The sequence below is a fragment of the Urocampus carinirostris genome, chromosome 1 (genome assembly GCF_059441175.1).
Source record: "Urocampus carinirostris isolate Australia breed hairy pipefish chromosome 1, RoL_Ucar_1.0, whole genome shotgun sequence".
Lineage (NCBI taxonomy): Eukaryota > Metazoa > Chordata > Actinopteri > Syngnathiformes > Syngnathidae > Urocampus > Urocampus carinirostris.
In genome coordinates, this window is record NC_142349.1 from 68,798,950 (window position 1) to 68,825,193 (window position 26,244).

The 26,244-nt window shown below is 38.9% G+C and overlaps 1 protein-coding gene and 7 non-coding genes across 8 annotated transcripts; 2 read left to right on the forward strand and 6 right to left on the reverse strand.

The window, feature by feature from the left end:
• The first annotated feature begins 950 nt into the window (after positions 1 to 950).
• On the forward strand, positions 951 to 1,022 carry trnad-guc (transfer RNA aspartic acid (anticodon GUC)). Its single transcript has one exon. It is a non-coding gene; the product is annotated as a tRNA-Asp (tRNA).
• A 1,598-nt stretch (positions 1,023 to 2,620) lies between these two features.
• Positions 2,621 to 2,692, reverse strand: trnaq-uug (transfer RNA glutamine (anticodon UUG)). Its single transcript has one exon. It is a non-coding gene; the product is annotated as a tRNA-Gln (tRNA).
• A 302-nt stretch (positions 2,693 to 2,994) lies between these two features.
• Positions 2,995 to 3,067, reverse strand: trnaq-uug (transfer RNA glutamine (anticodon UUG)). Its single transcript has one exon. It is a non-coding gene; the product is annotated as a tRNA-Gln (tRNA).
• Positions 3,068 to 3,446: 379 nt separating this feature from the next.
• Positions 3,447 to 3,518, reverse strand: trnaq-uug (transfer RNA glutamine (anticodon UUG)). Its single transcript has one exon. It is a non-coding gene; the product is annotated as a tRNA-Gln (tRNA).
• Positions 3,519 to 3,838: 320 nt separating this feature from the next.
• Positions 3,839 to 3,910, reverse strand: trnaq-uug (transfer RNA glutamine (anticodon UUG)). Its single transcript has one exon. It is a non-coding gene; the product is annotated as a tRNA-Gln (tRNA).
• A 319-nt stretch (positions 3,911 to 4,229) lies between these two features.
• Positions 4,230 to 4,302, reverse strand: trnaq-uug (transfer RNA glutamine (anticodon UUG)). The gene has a single exon. It is a non-coding gene; the product is annotated as a tRNA-Gln (tRNA).
• A 492-nt stretch (positions 4,303 to 4,794) lies between these two features.
• trnaq-cug (transfer RNA glutamine (anticodon CUG)) lies at positions 4,795 to 4,866 on the reverse strand. The gene has a single exon. It is a non-coding gene; the product is annotated as a tRNA-Gln (tRNA).
• Positions 4,867 to 5,503: 637 nt separating this feature from the next.
• On the forward strand, positions 5,504 to 25,382 carry trnau1apb (tRNA selenocysteine 1 associated protein 1b). Its single transcript, XM_088349792.1, has 9 exons — positions 5,504 to 5,653; positions 8,718 to 8,815; positions 11,933 to 12,032; positions 13,809 to 13,855; positions 16,326 to 16,454; positions 18,352 to 18,468; positions 19,957 to 20,275; positions 22,086 to 22,125; positions 24,615 to 25,382. Exons 1-9 carry the CDS (start codon positions 5,618 to 5,620, stop codon positions 24,749 to 24,751), a joined length of 1,023 nt encoding a protein of 340 aa, XP_088205918.1. The 5' UTR covers positions 5,504 to 5,617; the 3' UTR covers positions 24,752 to 25,382.
• The last annotated feature ends 862 nt before the right edge of the window (positions 25,383 to 26,244 follow it).

The following is a 26,244-nucleotide window of genomic DNA, read 5'->3' on the forward strand; positions in this document are numbered from 1 at the left end:
CCTACCTTGGTCATATCCCTCAAGAGGGGTGACCGACAGCAAGACAAACACATACACAAAGACAAAAAAAAAAAAAAATAAAAAGAAAATAAAAACGACATAAAAAAAAGGAAAAAAATAGCAAAAAAAAAACACTTACAAATTTTTTTGACCATGGCGAACCCAAATGCCCAAACACCCAAACAAGTTAAGCACCTCGGCACCTAAGTTGTTCATAATTTCGTCCCTCCAGATGAAACTGGAACACAAGACAGCGGCCATGTCACACGGGTCAGGACTCTTCTGTTCAACAACAGGGCCCGACAGCTTTCACTGGTTTACACCTGCCGCATCATACAGGTGCCCTGCCCATCCCTTAGAACATGTCCAAACATCCGACTATCCTTTCACAACACCTCTCCACTCATTCCTATCACCAACAAAATGATAAGAGAGCAAGTATATAAACAATTTTTTTTAACAATACTTCACAGCCAATGTAGGTTATATAATATAGTGATAAAAGGCATAAACACAAGCAGTCTTTTTTCATTTGTCACACTTGATGAGGTTCCACTGAGATTTAAACTCACATCGCCAGATTCAGAGGCCAGCGTACTAACCATTACACCACGGAACCAGTCATACAACCATTGCAACGACAGCCCAACAATGACAACGAGGAAGAAGGCTTGTTATAAGGTTTCCCTAGAATTTGCCAATCCTGACAGACATTGTCTATTTGAAATATAGGTCATTCATAACTTCTAGAACATACTTTAAGTGGGTTTTAAGCCTAATCACGGAGACGGTGAGGTCGGTTCTGAAGTTTCATCAACATTTTCCAATCCTGACTTCTAAATGAGTCCCTCTTTAGATTAGTAGTGATGGGCATTTCTCCCCTTTATAGAGAAGCGGCTCATCCAGCTAGTGAGCGGTTCTCTATTAGGAGTCGGAAAAATTATTCCAACTCCTCGTTGGTATAGTGGTGAGTATCCCCACCTGTCACGCGGGAGACCGGGGTTCAATTCCCCGACGGGGAGTGCATATTTTTAAGTCCTGTGGTGAGGGGCCCTCTTCCTCTGGGAGATGTGAGAATTCTCCCACTGTTTGTCATAAGAGGCGACAAAAGTGGAGAGAGCGTGGGGATGGGCAGAGTATTTTGAGGAGTTGCTAAATGTGGAGGATGGAAGAGAAGTGAGAGTCGAGGCGATCGGTGGTATGGGGAGAATACCCGTGTTGGGTGATTTAAATGTAAAGCCTGTGGAAACATGGGAGGTGCAAGAGGCAGCGAGAGAGATGAAAGGGGGGAAGGCACCTGGGTTGGATGGTTGTACTGTGCTGAATCCTTGAAAAAAGGTGGCACGGCTATGATTGACTGGTTAGTACGCTTGTTGAATATACGCTTTTTAAGAGGTGAGGTTCCTGTTGATTGGTGTAGTGCATGTGTGGTGCCATTGTATAAGGGTAAAGGGGATAAGTATGAATGTAGCAATTCGAGAGGTATCAGTTTGTTGTCTGTAAGCTGTATGGAATACTCTTGATTAAGAGAGTGAGAGAAAGAACGAATGAGGTGGTGATGGGGAGCAGAGTGGTTTCAGGAAAGGAAGAGGCTGTGTGGATCAGGTGTTTGCAGTACGACTGGTGTGTGAGAAATATTTTGCAAAAGATAAGGATGTTTATTTGGCTTTCATGGACTTGGAAAAGGCGTGTGACAGAGTTGATAGAGAGGCGTTGTGGCAAGTGATGGTAATGTATGGAGTGGGTGGAAAGTTGTTGGAAGCATTGAAGAGTTTTTATGTGCACAGCAGAGCATGTGTAAGAGTAGGGAGTGAGACAAGTGAGTGGTTCCCTGTGTTGACTGGTGTGAGACAGGGGTGTGTGATGTCGCCATGGTTTCTAATAGGGAATGCTCTAGAACTTGCAGATTTCTTCTTGGCTCTTGGGATCACGAGTCAACCAGCATTTTCAGAGCGAAAGCATCAGACCGGAACATGAGGGGAAACTAATATGAAGTCCATGCATGGTTTTGAATAATACCAAGTTCCGAGATTTGAACTCAGATTGCTGGACTCAGAGTCCAGAATGCTAACCATTACACCATGGATTCAGTTGTTCAACTACTGCACATAAAACAACGGCTCAATGCTGACAAAGACGAAGAAGGATTGTTATAAGGTTTCACCAAAATATGCTGATCCTGACAGACAATGTCAACATGAAATATGGGTTATTCATATGCTATAGAATAAAAGTGTGTTTTAAGCCTAGATTAGAACACTTCCACTGAAGTTGCAGATCAAACTCAGGGAGCAGAGCATTCCACAACACCAGGGCCCGAATGAAGATTCTGCGAATTTCTTCTCGGCTCTTGGGATCACTACTAGACCGGCATTTTCAGAGTGAAGGCTCCGAGCATGGTCATAAGGGGAAATTAAATCTGAAATATATGAGGGGGCAAATTTATGGATGATTTTGAATAATAACAACAGAAACTTACAGGCAATGCAGGTCAGCGGGGTAATGAGATCAAATTTCCTTTCTTAGTTGAAAGTCTCGCCGCTATCTTAAAACTACAGCGACATCTAGCGGTGCACGAGAATCCGGGTTAGGGATGCATTTGAAGTTGACAAAACTAATCAGGTTCCACCGAGACTTGAACTCGGATTACTGGATTCAAAGTCCAGAGTGCTAACCATTACACCATGGAACCACACATCATTATGATCACAGAACTGAACCTACAAAATTTTCAGAGAGACAGAGAGAGCCTGGATTCAAACAGTTCCAGTGAATTGAGATAAAATCTCAGGGGACAGAGCATTTCACAACACCGGGACTCAAATGAAGAACACTCACGAATCTGCAAATTTCTTCTTGGCTCTTGAGATCACGAGTAGACCAGCATTTTCACAGCAAAGGCTCCGGACCGGAACATAGGGGGAAGACCATGCATGATTTTGAATAATAACAAGAATTCGGGTAAGGGGTGCATTTAAAGTTGTCAAAACTAATTGAGTTCCACCGAGACATGAACTCGGATTACTGGATTCAAAGTCCAGAGTGCTAACCATTACACCATGGAACCGCACATCAATTCATTTACAGACCTGAAACTACAACATTTTCAGAGAGAGAGAGAGAGAGAGAGAGAGAGAGAGAGAGAGAGAGAGAGAGAGAGAGAGAGAGAGAGAGAGAGAGAGAGAGAGAGAGAGAGAGAGCCTGGATTCAAACAGTTCCAGTAAATTGAGATAAAATCTCAGGGGACATAGCATTTCACAACACCGGGACCCGAATGAAGAACACTCTCGAATCTGCAAATTTCTTCTTGGCTCTTGAGATCACGAGTAGACCAGCATTTTCAGAGCAAAGGCTCCGGACCGGAACATAGGGGGAAGACCATGCATTATTTTGAATAATAACAAGAATTCGGGTAAGGGATGCAATTAAAGTTGTCAAAACTACTCAGGTTCCACCGAGACTTGAACACGGATTACTGGATTCAAAGTCCAGAGTGCTCACCATTACACCATGGAACCACACATCAATGTACTACAGACCTGAAAATACAAAATTTTCAGAGAGAGAGAGAGAGTGTGTGTGAGAGAGAGAGCCTGGATTCAAAAAGTTCCAGTGAATTGAGATAAAATCTCAGGGGACAGAACATTTCACAACACCGGGACCCGAATGAAGAATACTCTCGAATCTGCAAATTTCTTCTTGGCTCTTGAGATCACGAGTAGACCAGCATTTTCAGAGAAAAGGCTCCGGACCGGAACATAGGGGGAAGACCATGCATGATTTTGAATAATAACAAGAATTCGGGTAAGGGATGCATTTAAAGTTGTCAAAACTACTCAGGTTCCACCGAGACTTGAACTCGGATTACTGGATTCAAAGTCCAGAGTGCTAACCATTACACCATGGAACCACACATCAATGTACTACAGACCTGAAAATACAAAATTTTCAGAGAGAGAGAGAGAGTGTGTGTGAGAGAGAGAGCCTGGATTCAAAAAGTTCCAGTGAATTGAGATAAAATCTCAGGGGACATAGCATTTCACAACACCGGGACCCGAATGAAGAACACTCTCGAATCTGCAAATTTCTTCTTGGCTCTTGAGATCACGAGTAGACCAGAATTTTCAGAGCAAAGGCTCCGGACCGGAACATAGGGGGAAGACCATGCATGATTTTGAATAATAACAAGAATTCGGGTAAGGGGTGCATTTAAAGTTGTCAAAACTAATTGAGTTCCACCGAGACATGAACTCGGATTACTGGATTCAAAGTCCAGAGTGCTAACCATTACACCATGGAACCGCACATCAATTCATTTACACACCTGAAACTACAACATTTTCAGAGAGAGAGAGAGAGAGTGAGAGAGAGAGAGCCTGGATTCAAACAGTTCCAGTAAATTGAGATAAAATCTCAGGGGACATAGCATTTCACAACACCGGGACCCGAATGAAGAACGCTCTCGAATCTGCAAATTTCTTCTTGGCTCTTGAGATCACGAGTAGACCAGCATTTTCAGAGCAAAGGCTCCGGACCGGAACATAGGAGGAAGACCATGCATGATTTTGAATAATAAGAATTCGGGTTAGGGGTGCATTTAAAGTTGTCAAAACTAATCAGGTTTCACCGAGACTTGAACTCGGATTACTGGATTCAAGCTACAGTATCATCTGGTGGTGCATAACTTCATGACATTCTAGTTCAATGATGATGAGTTCTCTTTTTTTGAAGAAATCGGAATGGTGAGTCGAGAAAGTGGGTGTAGAGATGCAAAGACTATTGTCAAAATTGATAAGGTCCCACCGAGATTTGAACTCGGATCGCTGGATTCAGAGTCCAGAGTGCTAACCATTACACCATGGAACCATATGTGTAATTGTCTCAACTAAAACAACATCTGCCATCCCTGACAGACATTGTCTATCTATCTATCTATCTATCTATCTATCTATCTATCTATCTATCTATCTATCTATCTATCTATCTATCTATCTATCTATCTATCTATCTATCTATCTATCTATCCATCTATCCATCCATCTATCCATCTATCCATCCATCTATCCATCTATCCATCTATCTATCCATCTATCCATCTATCCATCTATCCATCTATCCATCTATCTATCCATCTATCCATCTATCCATCTATCCATCTATCCATCTATCCATCTATCTATCTATCTATCTATCTATCTATCTATCTATCTATCTATCTATCTATCTATCTATCTATCTATCTATCTATCTATCTATCTATCTATCTATCTATCTATCTATCTATCGTTTGTTTATGTTTGGTTTATTTATATGTTTGTTTATTTGATTTATATTTTCATCTATTTGTTTGTTGCTGTGTTTGTTTGTTTGTTATTTGTGGCATTTTTAATCATTCAAATCAAATGTTGTGAATCTTTTTTTTTTAAACCGAACCTTCTCCTCCAACCCTGCAGGCGGCAGCATATCATTAATGCTTCGATTTATGCAGCTCCAAAAGGGAAAAGGAAACACCGGAAGTGTAAAAGTATCCCATTACAAAAAATAAGCCACTAGTCGATTACTTTTACATTTCAGTTTAAAATTTAGACGATAAATTTATCGTCCGTCATTTAAGAAAATGTTTAACAGACAAGCGAGTCTTTGGATGGGTGATGTAAGTCTGTTTTTCCACTTTTTGGCGTTAGCTTCGTCGAAATTTAGCTGGTTATGAACGGACATGAATCATATTCTATTTTCAGTTGACACTAAAGCCATTTTGATTTTTAAACGCAATTTAATTACACGAAAATGTTGGGTAAAGTATTTATATGCGTTTTTAAGGAAGGCTGGATACGTTAAACTGATTAGCTTAGCTACCTCTATTATTTATCATGCCAACAACGCAATTGAGAAAACTTCTGATTAAAAACATTCCACTGATCGAAAATCTCATCTCATTAGCTGCACCGCTTATCCTCAGTAGGGTCGCGGGGGTGCTGGAGGCCATCCCAGCAATCATCGGGCAGTGGGCAGGGGACACCCTGAACTGGTTGCCAGCCAATCGCAGGGCACACGGGGACAGACAACTCGCTCGCTCATTCACACCTAGGGAGAATTTGGACCGGCCAATCCACCTGAAATGCATGTCTTTGGAATGTGGGAGGAAACCGGAGTGCCCGGAGGAAACCCACGCAAGCACAGGGAGAACATACAAACTCCGCACAGGAAGTCCGGTAGCTGGATTTGAACCCACACAGGAGGTTCCCAAGACCTCAGAACTGTGCCGCACATGCGCTAACCACTGCGCCGCCGTGCTGCTGATCTAAAATATGTTTTATAATTTGCTACAAAAAAATCTAAAAAAACAGCAAGAATTGAGGTGAATCTATCAATAAATTAATGTGAAAAGGTATAAATGGATCCGTAATTTGCATGGGCTATAATGACTGTACATTAAAGGGACAATGTGTATTTTTTTATCAATAGATGTTGCTGTATTGTGTAGTGCAGGGGTGGGTAGGGTTACTTAAACTGGATTACTTTCAATTACTTTTGGATGGCTCCAATACCAAATATGCTAATAAAAGACAAAAGAAACTAAATATTAATAAAATTACAACATTTTGTGCAGGGTTGGGGAGTAAAGGAACACATAGAACAGCAAAAATGATGTTGGCAAGCTGTTTGGATTTATTTTCATTATGTTTCTGTCGCATTTTATGTTCGTTTTGCCGGAGATCAAATAGATCAAAGCCAGGAGAGAAAGCTTACCACGTGTTGTGAGTCATCATTTTATCCATATTTAGTTCCTTTTGACTCTTATTAGCATAGTTGGTATTGGAGTCATCCAAATGTCATTGAAAGTAATCCAGTTAAAGTAACCCTACCCAACCCTGGTGTAGTGCAACCAAAAATGAGTGCAAGGAAGAATACAAACTATGGAGACTCAAAGTGCACCAAATACACAATTGTACCTGCGATTTCCCTGCCCTGCTTTTTTGAGGTTTTTAGTTACCTTTAGCAGGAAGATGGCAGACAATTAGCTCATGTTCTGTAAAATAAATGCAAACTTCCCAAACAGCAAGTGTTTTTATCAAATGCACGTTTATATCATAGTTTGTGTCCCTTTAAACTCTCATATAATGAAGGGGGCGTCAAATCATCACCCCTCAGCCCACATCAGGTCCCCGGGCCGCCTGTTAGAGACCCCTGCCCTAGACTGTCCACCCACCGGGGTCTCACAAAAATCTACGGGAAACACTGCTCACTATCATTTAGTACTCACAAAAATTTGCACAGGAAATGATTTTTTAAAAAATCAATACTTGTATTGAAATCGCAGTCCCGGTCGAAATCACTATTAGTTATTTATTTTTATCTATTTAATTTTTTTTTCAAAATTTCGCAGCCCTAGTGGATAGCGACCGAGACAGAAGGCAGGAGTAGAGAATCTGAACTAAAGATCTACGGACTATTGGGCGGGCCTATCATCGGCATCGGTATTTGGAAATTTGATGGATAGATACTTTATTCATCCCCGTAGGGAAATTCATATTTCCAGCAGTATCCTTGTTTTGAAAATAAAATAATAAAATAAAAGAAATAGAATACAGAAATACCCAATGTAATGTGCTGATATAGAGTATTTAAATAGTGCTAAATAAAATACACACTGTTATAAAAATAGGATAATATGCAAATGTGGGGGTGGAGTTTCATGTGGGCTTTTACTCCCCCGGGTGGAGTTAAAGAGCCTGATGGCATGAGGAAGAAATGATCTCCTCAGTCTGTCCGTGGAACAAGACTGTGACAGCAGTCTGTCGCTGTAGCTGCTCTTCCGTTTGGAGATGATGCTGTATAGTGGATGTGATGAATTGTCCATGATTGACAGCAGCTTATATTGGTATCAGTATTTTTTTATCAGCAAGTCGACAGAGTCTCATGCAGCCGAGACTCTCCCTTATTTCTCCTACTTCTCTTTTCCTCCTCCCTCCTGCTAGCCACCCTCTGCCTTTTGAATGGATACGCAACTGGGGGCGTAGCCAATAAGCATAAGAGAGCTTTATTTAGCTTGTCGCACCATAGAATAGCGTGTTTGTAAGTCATGTTAGTTGTGTTGAAATTCAAATTTATTTACTGTAAAAGGTTTCAGAAAGCATTTAAAGTTTTATATGAATTTTTAACAAATTTTCTTTATGTATTATTTCAAATTTCGTACGCCAATTTTTAGCTTTTACAGCAAATAAATATCGCTCTGAATATCGGTTATCGGCGTCTTCGTAATACTAATAGGTTTTACAGGGCTGATGCTGATTATATCGGTCGTTCTGAGCCTAAATTATCCTTATCCTTATCCTCCTTGTTTTATAACCTTATCTTCTCGGTTCCTTTATCTTCTTGGCTTTTTTTACCTTACTGTGAATGTGTGAAACTGGAGTGTCATGCCCAATTTTGTTGTCACAGTATGTTAACCCATTTTGTAACAACGACAATAAAGGTATATTCTATTCTATTCTAAATAATCGCCCCGTCGGATAAATAAAAATACCGATACTGATGTCCGTCAGATTCCCAAATCATCAGCCTGCCTGATAATCAGTCGCCCTCTAATATTTATGCATGCGGAATTTATGCATTTCTTACCCACCCATCCAGCCACTGACCATTGTTTTGCAGCTACTCTGGATTTGTGATATTATTTTCTACAATTTGATTGATTTCTTGTCTGTTTGGTTTAGTTGGACCCATACATGGATGAAGAATTCATCAAACAGGCCTTTAAAAAGATGGGAGAATCAGCACGTGGAGTCAAAATTATCACTCACAGGGCATCAGGGTAAGTAGTTTATTACTCTTTCACTGGGTTTTTGTCTTTTGTACCCCCAAAACTTTTCATCATGCCATGAGTAAGTGGGAAAACAATTGAAAATAAGCGAAGTCTTTCCTTTTAGTTCTCCTAGGTAACACTTAAGAACAGTAGATATAATCGACATTTGAGAAAACAAATTCAATGTTTTGGTGTATGGCTCTTTTATTATCTCCACCCAAATGTCGGAACTCTTTTGAATATGTTTCATCAAACAGAAATCTATTTTGGTTCCTTAAAACAAGGACTAACTGGGTGTTTCTTTCCCAAGATCATAATCGCCCTAAACAAGCACACAATATTGTGAAAGAAATATAAATTATGTATTGAAAAACATGCATTCATATTTTATGTCTCCACTCTTATTTTGAAAACATGTTGTTGCTAATGTTATTGCACAATTGTTTTATTTTTTGTTCAGATGAACCCGCAACCTAGGCCCGATTTACTCTATCTTGTAAATCTTTCTGCCTTTTTATCCTAACATTCTTCTTTTAAATATTATTTTTACTCCTTTATGTGTTTTATTACATGTTTATCCTGGATTTCCACATCTAATCACTACATTTGTATCTATAACAATGCAGACAATTATAATGTTTTTTTAATTGCTGGTAACATTTTCCTTCTGGAAATAAAATATTTAAAGGCGGGTGTGGAGTTTGAAGTTTCCTTAACGATTTAAAATTAAATACCTGTGTTTGTTAACGATGCCCAACTGCGTTCAATGAGCCACTATCTTTTTTTTTCACCGTACCTATCTGCTTTTGTCTTACGTTTATCAGAGCTTTTCTGGCCACCGAGCACATTCGTTTTGAGGAAAAGGGTTCCCGAGTTTCCTTGAAAGTCTTAAAAGACATGGAATTCATTATTCTAGAAATAAAGCCTGAATTGGCTTTAACATTTCTTAAATCCAGTTTTAGAAAGTCTTAAAAAAGGGAACACATTAATAAGATTTATATTCGCTTGAAATACAAATATTAAGTTACATTCATCTTTTTATCTTTTTTTTTTTAAATAATTCACCGATTTCCTTTGGTGGCAACATGGTGTGACCACAATAACTGAACTATCAAAACGGTGATCTGGTTTCAGTTGGGCCTTTCAGAGCACACGTATGTCTTATGTCTACCCACAATTCACATTGCAACTTGGAACAAAGACGGTTACTTTGGACCATTGGAAAGAGTAAATTTAATAGGAGGTTGCTGTCAGTCGAACGTTGTTTACCATGGCTAAAAAGTGTGTCAGGTAATGTGTCTGATGCATGATGTATTGAATACAAGAAATGTTTGTGTTTTTGTTTTGTCTGTTAGATGTTTTTTATCGGTCTGGTCTTAAATTTGAGTTCAAAACGCATTAAAAGTCTTAAAAGTCTTGAATTTAACATGCCTCAAGCTATAGGAACCCTATGAAAGAAGGCGGGGTGCAGAGGGAAGTAGAGTGAATTCTCCCGCATGCTCGAGGTTTCTTTAGGTGTAGGATGACAATGGTGAAAGTAAGAAAAGGACTGTTTCAAATACAGTCCAAATGCCCACCCCAAACCCCAAAAAGATGAAAAAAGAGTTAATCGAGGGCTTTTAAGAACAGCACGTACACGCCACTCATGCAGCCTGATCGAGGCTGCAATGATGATTTTAGCCTCAAGATGAGGTCATCAAGTACACTATGAATGAATGAATGAATGAATGAAAACTTTTATTTCGAACATTAAATAAAAACAGGACAAAAACAATGACTCAACAACAAAATAATGTTATCGTAACGTGTTCGAAAAGGGGTAGTCAGAGCAGACGCATATTTTCTCAACCCTTTCATTTTCCCTTTTAATTACATTTTACAGATAGCTCCTCTTTTGTGTCTCAATATAACAAAATTTCACGGATATACATTTTACAAAGGTCAGATATCAACAGTTATAATAATAACAATAGTCACATATTTTATGCACTAATCATCGTATTACCCACCTATTAACGTTATAATGCTACTACTCACTAAATATCATTGTGACACCAATGATAATAACAACAATAGCAATAATATTAATAATAACAGTTATGATATAACAATACCAACAATAACAACAAAGTTAACCATAGTTGTAAACTCGGTATTTCCAATCTCCTGTATCACTCATACCCCATTTTTTTCATCTCTGTATTCCACCGGTAACGTTTTTTTGTATTTAGATTTGAACACGTGAATAGTTGGAAATTGTTTGATCTCGTCTTGTAAATTGTTCCAAAGTTTGACTCCACACACAGACACACACATACTTTTCCTGGTGGTTCTCACCATTGGGATTTTGAATTTACTACAGCCCCTTAAGTTATAGTTTCGCTCTTTCTGAATGAATCATTTTTGGATGTTTTCTGGCACTATGTTTTTGTTGACCTTAAATAGCAGTTGCGCAGTGAAAAACTTTACTAAATCATCCAATTTTAATAATTTGGACTGCAGGAATAAGATATTAGTATAATCCCGATATCCTACCCCGTGTATGGTTCTAATTGCACGTTTTTGGAAGATAAAAAGGGGCTGTATGACCCCTAAACTCAATTTCTGATACAGTGTCTTTCGCAGCACCATCCATTTTTACTTCTAAATTCTAATTTGCCTTGCGACCAGAGAATATTACTTTGGTTTTATTTAAATTTAAGGATCATTTATTTATATCCATCCATACTTTTAGGTTAATTAAGTCACGATTAAATGAACGAACACCACCTTTAACATGTCCTCATGTCCTGTACCATGCAATGTGCTTTTCTTCCACTGGTTGAGCAGCATTCCCCATTTGAGGTTTGGTTTTTTGAAAACCCCCCAAATTTTTTTTCCCCAAAAAATTAACGTGGATAAATGCAAACTGAATTGTATTTCCTTATTCTCTCACATCCAATGAGCCGTAGCCCAGGTGTACGGTAAGGTGTACGTACCAAGGTTGCTTTGGATTGGTTTAAATATGTTCAAAGTATGATCTCTCAGTCATTTTGTTACTATCTACATCTGCTAGATGCATTTTATTTTCCCTGGGCGGAGCACATCTTTTCTATTGGTCCTTAACGACTTTGTTCTGTTTTGCAGCGTTTCTGCAGGATACTGTTTTGTGGAGATGGCCGATGGAGAGAGTGTTGACCGCTGTATTGACAGTCTCAATGGGAAATTGGTCCCTTGCTCAATCCCGGTACGGCCTGAATACGAGTTGCTCACTTATAATGTTTTCCTAATATGTATGTAAATGCCTACTGATCTCCCTCTTTTCTGCAGTGGTAGTCTATGTATTACATGCACGACACAATTGTCATATTGAGTCGATGGTATAGCTAGAATTACTTTTTGTCAATGTTTTGTTTTAAAAAAACTCAATTTCAATAAGGCTCCTGTAGTGTGATATGACATTAACATTTCAGTTTTTGCCAGCAACTATATTAGTTTACATTGTACCGTAAAATCCGAACTATAAGCCGCTACTTTTTTCCCCAAACGTTCAACCCTGCGGCTTATTCAGTGATGCGGCCAATTTATGTCATTTTTCTAACGGCCGCCAGCGGCGCTCGAGTACAAAAGGTAAGATTTAGACCGGTGGAATATATGCGCCGAGGAAGACTGCAATTTCTTAGCTTGTGCACGAACTAAATTAGCGTAGACATATCCTCATCTTGCAAATTGCAAAAAGAAAGGCACATGACGCAGCTTTCAAGCTAAAAGCAACCGAGCAGTCCGATAAAGAAGGAAACAGCTACTGCACGTAAACTTTACTTTGCGAGCGTGTTGCTGCGTGTTTTGGAATAAGGGAGCGTGGGACGACGTCTATATGACAAAGTCTCTTTCCCATACTGGGGAAGACGACTTTGATGATGTCAGTTATAAGGACGAAGATGAGGACGGTTTACTGTGATTTCTACAAGAACGGTATGTTTTTTTTTAACAGAACTGTTTGTTGTGTTGCGAGCGTGTTCCTCGTAGCGTTTTGCTACCCTTCACAGGCACGGTTTGGGATGAAAGTTATAATACTATTATTAAAGTTTTGTACCGTCTTTCTTTGTAAATATGTGTAACCATGTATAATATGTATTTGCAACTGTATATTTTTGTAATGTATTTATTTTAGAGACTTATTCTAATATGTTTTCCACGGGCAAATCAAAAAGAAGGGGCGAAAACAACCGGGGCTGATGGGAAGTGGAGTAAAGGTGAGAAGTGTTTGTGGATGCAGCGGACAATAGTGTATATATATTTTACCCACCTTCACCTTTGGAAATATACTTTTTTCCCCTTGGATTATTTTCAACAGGACCTGGACTCTGCAGGTCTGCATCAAACCTTAAGTACCGTTCATTTTGCCGGCTGTGGTTTTTGGACTGTGTACTTTATATTCAGTTACAATCGCGGGACTCAAAGTCGGGTTTGGGTTAATTTTGTGGTTGTGTTACATGTTTTAATGTGGGCGCTTGCGGCTTATATACAGGTGCGGCTTGTGTAAGTACAAAAGCGGTTATCCTCTTAAAATGTGGTGGGTGCGTCTTATAATCAGGTGCGCTCTATAGTCCGGAATTTACGGTACTTATGGATTTAGATGTGTCGGCGTATTTTCACTCTTTCTCTAGCCATGACGTTAGACTTTGAATCACGTGGTATGTGACAAAAGGTAGTGGGGACACGCATGAGGTAAATTCTACCAAATACTTGGAAAGCTACTGCACTCTACCACCCACTGGCTTGTGCCTGCTGCTGACAGGCTGCTTGTACATGAATGAACTTTGTGTGAAGCTGGTGAATTGAGTCTCTGGTAGCCACTAACTGAGGAATTGGCTAAAGGATGGTCTAGGTGGAGGAGGTACGTAAACGCAATTAACCTCTATAACGTCTCTTTTTAGTCCCAAAAATATCAGTGGTATACTACAGGACATACACGAGATTGTGGTTGGCTTATTTTGTGTTGTATTTTTTGTATTTGCAGCCTCGGAAGTTTAAGCTAAACTACTCCACGTATGGGAAACAACCAGGGTAAGTCTGAGGAATGGCGGCACTTGTGTTTCTTTGGTTTATGAAGTTATTCGTTTTCTAAAAGAGTTTTAATGAAAATGGCTGGATAAGATGTCTTCTGATTTTAATCACTGTGGCTCAAGAAAAGTGCATGAATGACGCCTACTCGCAAATGTAATGTTTAATTAGTCATTTGATTAGCTGCAACATAAGTTCAAGCTCAGTGTATGAAACAATGATCTGAAGGCTGCACGATTATACCCGAAATTAATTGGATATTGCGATCAGGGTTGGGTAGGGTTACTTTAACTTGATAACTTTCAATTACTTTTGGATTACTCCAATACCAAATATGCTAATAAAAGACAAAAGAAACTAAATATGAATAAAATTACTCAATTTTGTGCAGGTTTAAGATTCAGATTCAGATCTACTTTATTGTCATTCTAGTACACGTGTATACAGAACGAAATGTCGATACATCTGACCCGCCCAGTTTCCTTGAATGTACAGATATAAATAAAAGTTGTATTGTATTATGGCTACGTACAGTATTTTACCATAGTGCCGATAGTGCAAGAGGAGTAGCTAACCAGATGTGCAAAATGGGCAGTCAGGTTAACAAGTCAGGTAAACAGTAACATTAACACTGTAACAATAACGCTGTAAGTACAATCGTGCAGAGAGCAAATGTGCAAGGAGTGGCAAGCTATAAAGAACTGCCAGTAGTGCAAAAAGTCAGATTAGCAGCCGTTTAGATTTAGGTTAACTATGTGTGTGATTGACCATTTAACAGTCTAATGGCCAGGGGGACTAGACTACTGCGGAACCTAGTGGTCCTGCACCGCACACTGCAGTACCTCTTCCCAGAGGCTAGCAGAGTGAACAGTCCATGATGGGGGTGGAGTAACGGAACATCTCTTTGTAGTTCTCTCTGATAAGACTAACAACAAAGCATATCAAAGAGCTTTCTTTTCACTTTACAGAAAATACATTTTAGAATATCACAATACATTTTTACATCTTTACATTTTAACAAGATACTTTTAACAAGAGATCGTATAGTGGATTTTTAACGTTTACAATGAATTCAACATGTTTTTCTTTAGTCTGAATTTTAACCAACATCATCCTTTTTTAATGTATATGAGAAAATAGGAATAAAAACAATAATGAGTATAAAAATGGGTACAATTTACCTGCAAATGGATGAGTCACAACATTAGCTTTTTCTGCTGGGTCTGATCTCTTTGATCTCTACAAGGGGAATTAATATTTAGTAAAACAGAAACAAAACGAAAATAAACGTAAACAGCTTGACAATATCAATCACATTACTATGCATGGTGAGAGATTTGTCAGCTGGGGTTATATATATTGTGCACGGCAGGAAAAATGCAGGCCTTCAGATAAGCACACACAAAACAGATGTACATAATCAACTCAACATAACTCAGGGTTTTCAACAATATGTTATGGAAACAATCCTCTTGTTTTTCAAATGTGTTATCATTGTAAACATTCGCAAGGAGTGACCTTTTTGCTGCTAGTCTTTCACTCACAGATGAGTTTCGAATACAGTGCCATGAACAATACCCCTTTCAAATATATTTGTTATTTGAGTTTTTCCAAACGGTTTCTTGAAAAGTGTGAAGATTGAAAAAAAGTAAATGTTTTTTCAGGTTAGTGTTCTTTACCCAGTGTGCATGGGCACACACGCTTTATGCCGTTGTTCAGTATCTTTGCGTTTTTCTATTGATTAGCCGAGCAATTGTAACATTTATCCAATAGGTGGCAGCAGATAACACAAAATGTCACTGCAATAATAATAATAAAAACAAAATAAATCTACCCAGTGAAGTAAGTCTTGCACATAATTTAGCTGACTTAAATCATTTTCTTGCTTTAAAACCTAGTCAAACATTTTCCCACTGAGAGATACCTTTAATCATTTTTAGGATTATTATTGTTGTTTTTGTCTTTTAATCAAAACAAAAGCATGAAAATACGTTAACACAGGTTAAACAGTTGGTAAAATTCCCAAATTGCAGCCACATAATTACCCAAAATGAAAACCCGTATGACATTCTGAGCCACAGTGACTACAACCACTTTATTCTGGTTGATTTTAAAATTTTGAACAAGACCTTAAACCGGTGCCTGGAATTAATGTTAAAGTATTTTCGACGGATACTGTGCCTTGAGATTTTTTTGATGGAAAAATGTTTGTGTGACATTGTTCTAGAATGCCTTTTATTTAGTTACAGTACCTCTATATAAATACGCTCTGCTTAATTCCCTCTTGCCCGCCAACTACTTTAAAAATGTAAACTGCGGTAAACACAGAACATGGGTACGAACCAAGGTAGTCAGAATTAATTTTAGTTAGTTTTTCAATGACTCTCTTCAGACATTTGGGTCACAGACTATACTGATATGTAACAATATATTACAAAAAACTTGATGCTGCCTCTTCTTCTCCTCCTCCAAGGCCTAGTTTTTCTGTGTTTGTTGGTGATTTGGCCTCAGATGTGGAAGAACACCAGCTCGTCCAAATCTTTAAGCGGTATGCCTCCTGCAAGGCAGCCAAAATAGTCACAGACCAAAATGGCTTATCCAGGTACGTTTGCCCTCAGCAAAATCCAATAGCAATTTCATTTGTGTGAAATCTACCAGTGATTCTCAAACGGTTTGCTCTACATACAAACAGCAACATTTTGGAGTGTTGCCCTGCACATTAAGGATCGACCGATACGTTTTTTTCAGGGCCGATACTGATTAGTATCAATATTAGGCCGATAATGGATATTTGGAGGCGATATTTATTTGCTGTAAAAGCTCATAAATTGCCGCAAGACAGTTTTAATATCCATCCATCCATTATCTGCACCGCTTATCCTCAATAGGGTTGCGGGGGGTGCTGGACCCCATCCCAGCTATCGTCAGGCAGTGGGCAGGGGACACCCTGAACTGGTTGCCAGCCAGTCGCAGGGCACACAGAGACAGACAACTTACTCGCTCATTCACACCAAGGGACAGTTTGGACCGGCCAATTCACCTGAAATGCATGTTTTTGGAATGTGGGGGAAACCGGAGGGCCTGGAGGAAACCCATGCAAGCACGGGGAGAACATGCAAACTCCACACAGGAAGGTTCGATCTCATGACCTCAGAATTGTGCTGCACATGCGCTAACCACTGCGCTGCTGTGCTGCCCACAGTTTTAATAATAAAATGAAAAACAAAGTGTATTTGTTATGGATTCAAACAAAACTTTAATAGCTCTTTGAAACCTTTTACAGTAAATTAAATACAATTTTAACACATCTTACATGACTAACCTTTCACTTAAACCAAAAACTAACAGTGCATAAAATAAAGTCAGGTTTAGCAGCAACTCCTATAAAGCTACATTAAAACCTAAATTGCTCCCTATTTTTTCTAAAATAAACAAGAATTTCAATTCAGCCAACATGACTTTAAGTTACATTAAAACAAAAAGTATTAAAGTTGAATAAATAGTCAAAGTTCACTATTGGAGGATGTATAAGGTATTAGTATATAAACGAAGAAATGTGAGTTTAAAATTGGTATCGCAAAAAGCAATGGAAATTTGTTTTACAACCACATTGACAAACTATTGTTGTGGTAATAGCTAATCACTCAGCCTTCCACTTAAGCATGAAATGAACTAATGTTATGATGAGAGCTAAGATATCAGTGTTCTCCTGAACGTACTTCCCTAAAACAAGTTAACTGCACTTTTTACGCTTTCTCGCATACACACACACATGTTTTTCTACCATGGACTGTTTAAAGTCACTATATTATCACCATTCTTGATTCACAGTCATGTCGGGATTTAGGAGTTAGCAGAGCTGCCACTGTTGACTCCGCTTTAACGATAATTCTTCTTTTTGCTTCGATGGCTCCGCCCCCGATGGCTTATCAAATCAGCAGGCGTAGGGTGGGTAACATCAGAAAGTGGGAGAGAGCAGCTTGAATTTATCCTAACCTAAATGATCAATACCGATATCCGTCAAATTCCCAGATATCGGTGCCGATAAACCGCCTGCCCGATAATCGGTCGACCTCATGTGCACACACTAGAATGTTTACCAAAGTTTGAGAATCACTTGTATAAGATTTTGATCTTCACAACCATTTTTAAGGCAAATGTTACACAGAAGAATACAAAAATGTTTGTTTTTATTGTCTAATAGCTTCTGGATAATGACACAAGGAACCTTGGTCAAATTGCACCATCCATTTTTACCAAAAGCCTGAAGAAATGTTTTTATGTGTCCTTTCGCTAAATCTATTGTTTTCCCCATATAGGCTAAGCGAGAGCAACTCACAATTGAAGTGATGCTACTTCATGTTAAAAGTAAAACCCCAAGTTTCAGTTCTACCAAAATATTATCCATCAATATACTTTCCTCAATATTTTACTTTTCAATTATAAGTACGAATCGTAGAGGGTCACGAAGAGACGTTCTGACTTTGTTTTGCTTGCAGAGGTTACGGCTTTGTCAAGTTTTCCGATGAAAATGATCAGAAGAAGGCAATTGAGGAATGCCAGGGCGTAGTGCTCGCCGGAAGGTCACTCCGACTCAGTCTTGCTGTGTTAAACGCGTAAGATATAACATTGTCATCATATTCATCATCATCAAAGGATGGAAAAACTGTATTTTCTGCTTTATATGGCGATCCAGATTATAAGGCGCACCCCTAAATTTGTTATCTGTGATACAGGGTTTGTACGACTTCTTGAAATCCTTAAAATGATAGGATTCGAGCGTTGCGTTTTCAAGGATTTAAAAAGTGCTTGAATTTTGGGTGAAGTTCTTGTAAATGCTCAAAGTTGTTGCCATGTGTCTCAAGTCTTGTTGACGCTGACACTGCTCTCTAGTGGCTTTAGTAATTTGGTGCTCTGGAACGGTATCAGTGAACGCATGGCCACATGTATGTCACTTACTATGCTTACTTTGAGAGAAGGAAAAGTTAAATAAAATTAATTACATATTATAAATAACTTTGTTTTCTCATTTTTCGAACATTTGTGTCCGCTACCGTGATCAAAAAAGTGTATAATGAGAAAAGTCTTAAGGCCCTTTTCTCTGTCATCTGGGTCTCAAGTGGCCTGGTGCTTAGGATTTGGTACTCTTACGGTTGCTTTCAAGGCTCAACTTTTGTTGTGCACTAAGCGTTTCCATTTTTTTAGGGGCTATTTCGGATTTTTGGGTGTGCCTTATAGCAGTGTTTGAAATAACGGACGCCCGGGGCGTGCATCTTTTCTGTCCGGCGTTCAACTTATAAATCTTCTCCGCCCGGGTGGCCGACAACTTTTTCAAGGAACAAAAAAAAAAAAAAAAAAAAAGCAAAATTTTTTTTAAAATCAAACATTTGCTTCATTCCCATTTCAAAAGCTTCATTCGGTTTGGAAATTTCGGTTCGTTTGGCAATTTTCATACTCTGCAGCCAATCAGAAGCCTGCATTTTAATAACTGTGCTTCCGGACTTTCCCGAGCGTTATAAGGTCGCTCATTTGCATATCATTTTCCAAGTAGACGCACAAAGAACACAAGAAAAATAGAAAAGTGGTTAGGAATCAAGCCCAAACCTCAGCCCCAGAAGAAAGATTCAAAAGAAGCTATCAAATTTTATGACGCTTCAAAACGTAAACGTACATTAAAAGCATCGTGGAGTTCACTTGGCTCGTAGCAGACAACGCAACGCAAACTGCATGAATGAAGATGAGTAAATACAGGTACCTACTGATGGCAGATGGAAAACAGCAATGTCATATACATGCAATGAATGTTATTAGTAGATTTATAATAAACTTAATTTTAAAGTGTTGTTCTGTTATATATTCTGATGATCAATCATTAATTCTTTGCATCAATGAGTTTTTTTGCGCTTAGTCGTCTTATTGTGTTTCAAGTTGTGAAAAATGGGGCAGGCAACTTTTCAGAGTTGTCTGCCCTGGTGTCCGCTAACTTTTTGACACGAGTTTCAGACACTGCTTATAGTCTGGGGAAATACAGCACATAAATCCATTCGTTTTCCTATTGTCTTTTCTCAAGTAAGATGACGCTGTCGTATTCATTTCTTCCAAAGTCCGAAGAAGACCCCCTGGCAGGACCTCAGCCAGAGTTACCAAAGCGACTACAGCCAGTCGCAATCGAGCTATTACGGGAATTCCAACGATGGCAGTCAAGGTTATTATCCTCAATGGAGCGGCTACGATCAATACGGCAGCTACAACAACGGAGGCTACAACAGCGGCGACAATAACGGCTACAGCAGCAGTTACAACGGTGGCTACAACTACAATTACAACTACAATTACTACGGATATCCGCCACCCACCCATATGATGCCGCCGCCTCCCACCGGCTTTCCGCCTCAGTCTTCTGATGCGACTGGAGATGTGCAGGTCCTTGACTTTGTGGTTACAGTTTCTTGTTACATCATTTAAAACTACCGTAAATTCCGGACTATAGAGCGCACCTGATTAGAAGCCGCACCCACCACATTTTAAGAGGATAACCGCTTTTGTACTTACATAAGCCGCACCTGTATATAAGCCGCATCTGCCCACATTAAAACATGTAACACAATCACAAAAGTTACCCAAAACCGACTTTAAGTCCCGTGATTGTAACTGAATATAAATTACCCAGTCCAAAAATCACAGCCGGCAAAATGAGCGGAAAATGATACCGGTAGTTAAGGTTTGATGCAGACCTGCAGAGTCCAGGTCCCGTTGAAAGTAATCCAAGGAAAAAAAGTCTATATTTCCAAAGGTAAGGGTGGGAAAAATATATATCGACTATTGTCCGCTGCGTCCAAAAACACGTCTCACCTTTACTCCACTTCCCATCAGACCCCGTTGTTTTCGCCCCTTCTTTTTGATTCGCCCATGGAAAACATAACAGAATAAGTCTCTAAAATAAATACATTACAAAAATATACAGTTGCAAATACATACAATACACGGTTACACATATTTACAAAGAAAGACGGTACACCGAGAGAGTTTTCAAAGCTTTAATAATCATAATATAACTTTCATCCCAAACCGTGACTTTGACAGGTAGCAACACGATACTAGCAACACGCTCGCAAAACAGTAAACAGGTCTGTTAAAAAAATATACCGTTTTCATCTTCCTCCTTAGAACTGATGCCATTAAAGTCGTCTTCCCCAGTGTCGGAAAGAAATTTTGTCATATAGACGTTGTCCCACGCTCCCTTATTCCAAAACACGCTAGTAACACGCTCGCACAGTAAAGTTTACGTGCGATTGCTTTTAGCTTGAAAGCTGCGTCATGTGCCTTTCTTTTTGCAATTTGCATAATGAGGGTAAGTTTACGCCAATTTAATTTGTGCACAAGCTATAAAGTTGCAGTCTTCCTCGGCGCATATATTCCACCGGTCTAAATCTTACCTTTTTTACTCGAGCGCTCCTGGCGGCTGTTAAAAAAATTACATAAATTGGCCGCATCACTGAATAAGCCGCAGGGTCGAACATTTGGGGAAATAGGTAGCGGCTTATAGTCCGGAATTTACAGTAATTGAGTAAACCCTCCAAGATTACTGAAACCTTGTCGTATCTTCCGGTCTATAAGTCTCACCTGGAGTATACGTTTTTCGGGGAAATTTATTTGAAAAAAACAAACACCATAAACATAAATGTCATCTTGAAAAGGCAATTTAAAATAGAAAATTTAATCGAGAAAAACAGGGTGAATAAGTGTACGGTATACTGACGTTACACGTACGAGCATATCGTAGACATGCTTGACTAAGTCTAATGACGTGACCTATTAAGAGTTCTTAAGATAATATGCTAACCAGTTAACCAAACTATCAGTTTCACTCCAAATCACTAAATCTGATGAAGTCTTCATCTTCAGTGTCACTTTTACCGGTTAACAACTCCTCCATCACAAGAGGTAGACAATGAGCTGCTTACTTCCGCTTTCAAAAATCTCACCCCACAACAGGGAAAGGTTGAAATTATCAACAATGCGCCCTTATACGTTTTTGTGTAAAAAGAAAAAAATTGGACAAAACCAAGAAAAGTATCTGAACGATTAATATATAAGATTAATTATTTTTTATGTATGTGTTGTGCTCTTGCTAATGTATATATTTGTTCATTTATTTTTCTCCAGCAAAATGTTTCAACAAAATGGTTTACATTGTTTAATATATCTTGAATGTTCATTGGTTCCTCAACAGAGTCAAGAAGTAGCAGGAGATGGCGAGGTCGCAATAGAAGGTAACCACTTTTGTACCTGAAAAATATTTCTCGCTTTTAAGTAAATATTGTGAATACCAAATACGGTATTTTTTTCACGACTATAAAGTGCAGATAAAAGTATTAGCTTCTTCAAAATATGCAATGTTTCCTTAAGTGTGATGCGCATTGTGTGTATGTTCTTTCTTTTTTTCTTTTCCCCTCTCACCATATCTCTTTTTATCTTTTGTTTCTCATGCTCTCTATCTTGCTCTCCTCTCTTTTTCCCTTTCTCTCTTTCTTTGTCTTTCTCTTATTTCTTTCCCTCTTTTTTCTTTCTCTCCAATCTACTAGTACGGCCTCCGAGAGAATGTTTTTTGGCCCCCGATTTTGAATGAGGTTGACACCCCTGGCTTAGACATTTTATGATGAAAAGTCCGGAACAAACTGTAAACACCAAAAAATGACAGCTATGAACCCAGAGCAATTTAATTGGGTGAGCGTTTGGGGCGGGCAAATTTCTGCACGGTGATGTGTTTTCAGTCGGGCCTTTCGGAGCAGATGCATGTCTAAGGTCTACCCATAGTACAGATAGCACCTTCGGAAAGAGACGTTTAGTTTTAACCACTGGAAAGTGGACATTTAATGAGAAGTGGCTGACGAAAATCGAGGCACAAGAAATATATATTTTTTTTTGTTTTAATTGTGGTTTCATCTTTGTGAACTCGGTCTGAAATTTGGTTTCCAAAGGCAACAGAAAGTCCCAATATTTTAAAGTTACCTTGAGCTGTAGGAACCCTGGTTAAAGGATAAGGTGTGGTCATATAAAGGCCGCGCCCGATTATGAGGTGCGCCTTATATGTGTTAATAAACACAACAGACTGCACTTCATAGTACAGTGTGCCTTATGGTCGTGAAAATATGGTAAATTGTCACATACTTTTGAGTGTGATTAAAACCAAGAATTATCCAGTTTGTTTGACTTTTTTTGAATTTTTTACTATTTTAAACACAAAGCCAAGGTGTTTCCCTTGTTGTGTGAAGAATTTCCCGTTTTGTGAATACTTAGCTGCGGCTGATACAACTAGTCATGTGACGTAATCTATTGATATTAGACCGTCTCATGTTTTAAATTTCTTATCACTTTACAACACAACGAGTATGATTTAGAACATAATCCTCTGAAGATATTTTTTCTTTTAATGGATTCCCCTTTTTAAATTTAACATCAGTTGACTTTACTCTTACTGCTAAAAATGTCAAATACGCCCAAACAGGAAACAGTGACTGTTTTTCGGTTAGTTTTATTTTCCAGACTTTGATCCACTTGTTTTGTCACTGTGTCTCACAGTGGGGAGAACAAAACATAAAAACCATGTGAGAAAAATGAAAACATTCAGATTACAATGCAGATCGCCAAATTCCTTTATTAACGACATCTCCCTGATTTAATGGATTGTGCCCCGTATTTGAATGTCATTGTTTCGTTTTCAGTGTTTTTTGTTAATGTGTAGCATCACATCCTGCACTGATAAACAAAACTTTGATGATAAATGCTCCCCTTATCACTTTCACTGTTGCGGCGAGTTTCAGTTAAATAGTGATGCCTTGTCTTTGGAAGAACCACAAATTGGAAGAAAGAAGAAAAACAGAGATTCTTGTGGTTTAGACACCACGCAAACACCAGCACTAGTTCAATTTATGGGGACACAATAACAATGATGGACCTACATAAGTCCAGACAAAAAAGGGTTTTAATTGTCCTAACTGAAATGTAAGGGAAAAAAAAATCAAAGAATTGTTAATGTGATTTGAATTTAATTCCAAACAATTACATTACTTTCTTTCCATATTGCTACTCTGTACATCGCAGAGTCTTTCCTATGAATTAGTTCTGTGGATTTTTACGCACATCTTTGAATTTCAGTGTCACTTTAAAAGTACATAAACCAATCAGAGGATGGCCTTTTGTTTACTGGCCGCTTGGAAGAATCCAAATGAATCTTATCAATCTTAGTGGAAAAAAAACGTGTACATGTCATTTGTAAGTACAGTAATCCAATTTAGGGAGTAATGTTCACAAGTTGAGCTGTACATGGCGTAGATTTACATTACATATGGATGGACACAACTGTTGTGTCACTACATACAGTGCCGAGCATTCTCTCCCCCAAAACATTTTGTCATATTGCCACATTTCAGGCCTCCAACTTACAGCTGGAAAAATTACACTATTTTCTAAGATTCAAAAACATGTGAGACACAATTATAAAGGGAAAAAATGATTTCAACAATTCATATCATATTTACAAGGGGAAAACGTTTCAGTTTTAAGTAGATGTTGCAAAAATATAGTCTCATTGTTGTCTCGGCGCTGCAAACTGACTTAGAAAATTCGGTAAGTGTAAAGCAGATTGTAAAGCGCTTTGGGAGGTCTTCAGTGACTTGAAGAGCGCTATATAAATGCAGACCATTTACCATTTAGTTCCACTGTGCTTCACAACGTTACTAATTCATGGATTCCTTTGCAGTGCCCTTCCAAGAATGCGATGTGGAGAAGTGCAATGCCGATTTTATGCAGCGCAGCGAGGAGGTCTTTGATGCTTTAATGGACTGTCACTGGGAACCTTTGGACTCCTTCGATTCCGAAATCCCGTCACTGGTTTGATCAATTCATTCAGGTTGTGTTCCAGGTAAAATCGCTCCCGATTTTACTCGTTTGGGTCACGGTGATTTCTGTTCTCGTCTTTGCCTTTCCAAACGCTGACCCGACATTCGACTGTGTGATGGAGTTGTACATACAGTCTTTGATTTTATCGTTTACCATGTTGGTAAGAAACGACGTTGCTACAAGGAGTGGCACTTTACCCTTAAAGCCACAGTGTGTCTGTGTGTGTGTTGGCAGTTAGGGTTTCAAGTACAGCCGTCTGATTTTCACTTCAACTCAAGTGAAACCGAAGTTTTATTTCTTTGTGAAAATAATTGCAATAGAAAATGCAAAACCAGACTATTGATCCTTAGACGGTACTTATGTTTTGGATGGTAATCGGAGAATTTCTGATGCAGTTTTGTGTGCATGTGAGCGTGTTACTGTGTGAAGGGCTTTAAAGTTGTGCCTACTAAGGCATAGTCCTATTTAAGGTGTGTTTTTTTAAAGTAAGAATGATCGTCGTGTGAAACATGCAACAAGATTTGGAGTGCTGCCATTTTCTTCCATGAATGAATGTCACTGCAGTGTTATTTTGTAAATATAGATATTTTCTGATGCCGATTAATCAATTAAAGAAGGGTAAAAGGGTCGGAAGTAGTGGTCATTTCAAATGTTCAGTACAGTACAGTACAGTGAACCCTTGTTTATTGATTAGGCTGCATTACAATAAGAACACGTAATAGGCAAAATCCTTGAAGCAGAAACCTTTATTATTTCTTTTGACAACTACAATGATCCCTCGCTACTAAGTGCCTCGGTTAGTGCTGGTTCACTCCTTTCAATTGATTTGTTCTTCATTGTCATTGATATCAACTTAACATGCATAGCGTTCTGATAGACTGCAGAGAGGAGGGGCAGATTAGGGAAGGCGCTTTCTGTTGGGTGGGTGTGACTGTGTGCGCGACTGATTGGCTGGTGTTTGCTGTCAGTCAAACAGCTGGCGGACGCTGCCTTCCAAAACGAACTGGAAAGCATAGCATTGAAACAAAATCCATCAAGTCACTCTGAGGAAAGTCAGAAGAGCGCAGCAAAATGGTGATCCCCAGCAGGTGCTCCGTGGATTATTATCGGGGTCCAGGAGCAACTAGGGTGGCTTTGGGAGAAGGCAAGAACGGTGCTGCTGGTGTAGCCTACTGCGAAGGCTCGGCTAACAACTCTCCTTAGCCACCGCTTTGGACCCTGTATCTTGAAAAGTCCATTAGCCATGCAACAGATGATCTGGAGCTACAACTCGTGGAAATCCTTTACATTCAAAACAGTTTTGTATTACCCATCGTGGAGATTTTGGCCTATTTAGAGGACACATAAATGCTGAAAGAACAAGCCCTCCAGTTTATTTTATTTTTGTATGACAAAAACCTTTAAACTGCATATATATGTTGATTTACTATTGCTCTACACAGTGGTACCTCTACTACATGAAAAAGTTTCAGGTCATGAAATACCTGAAC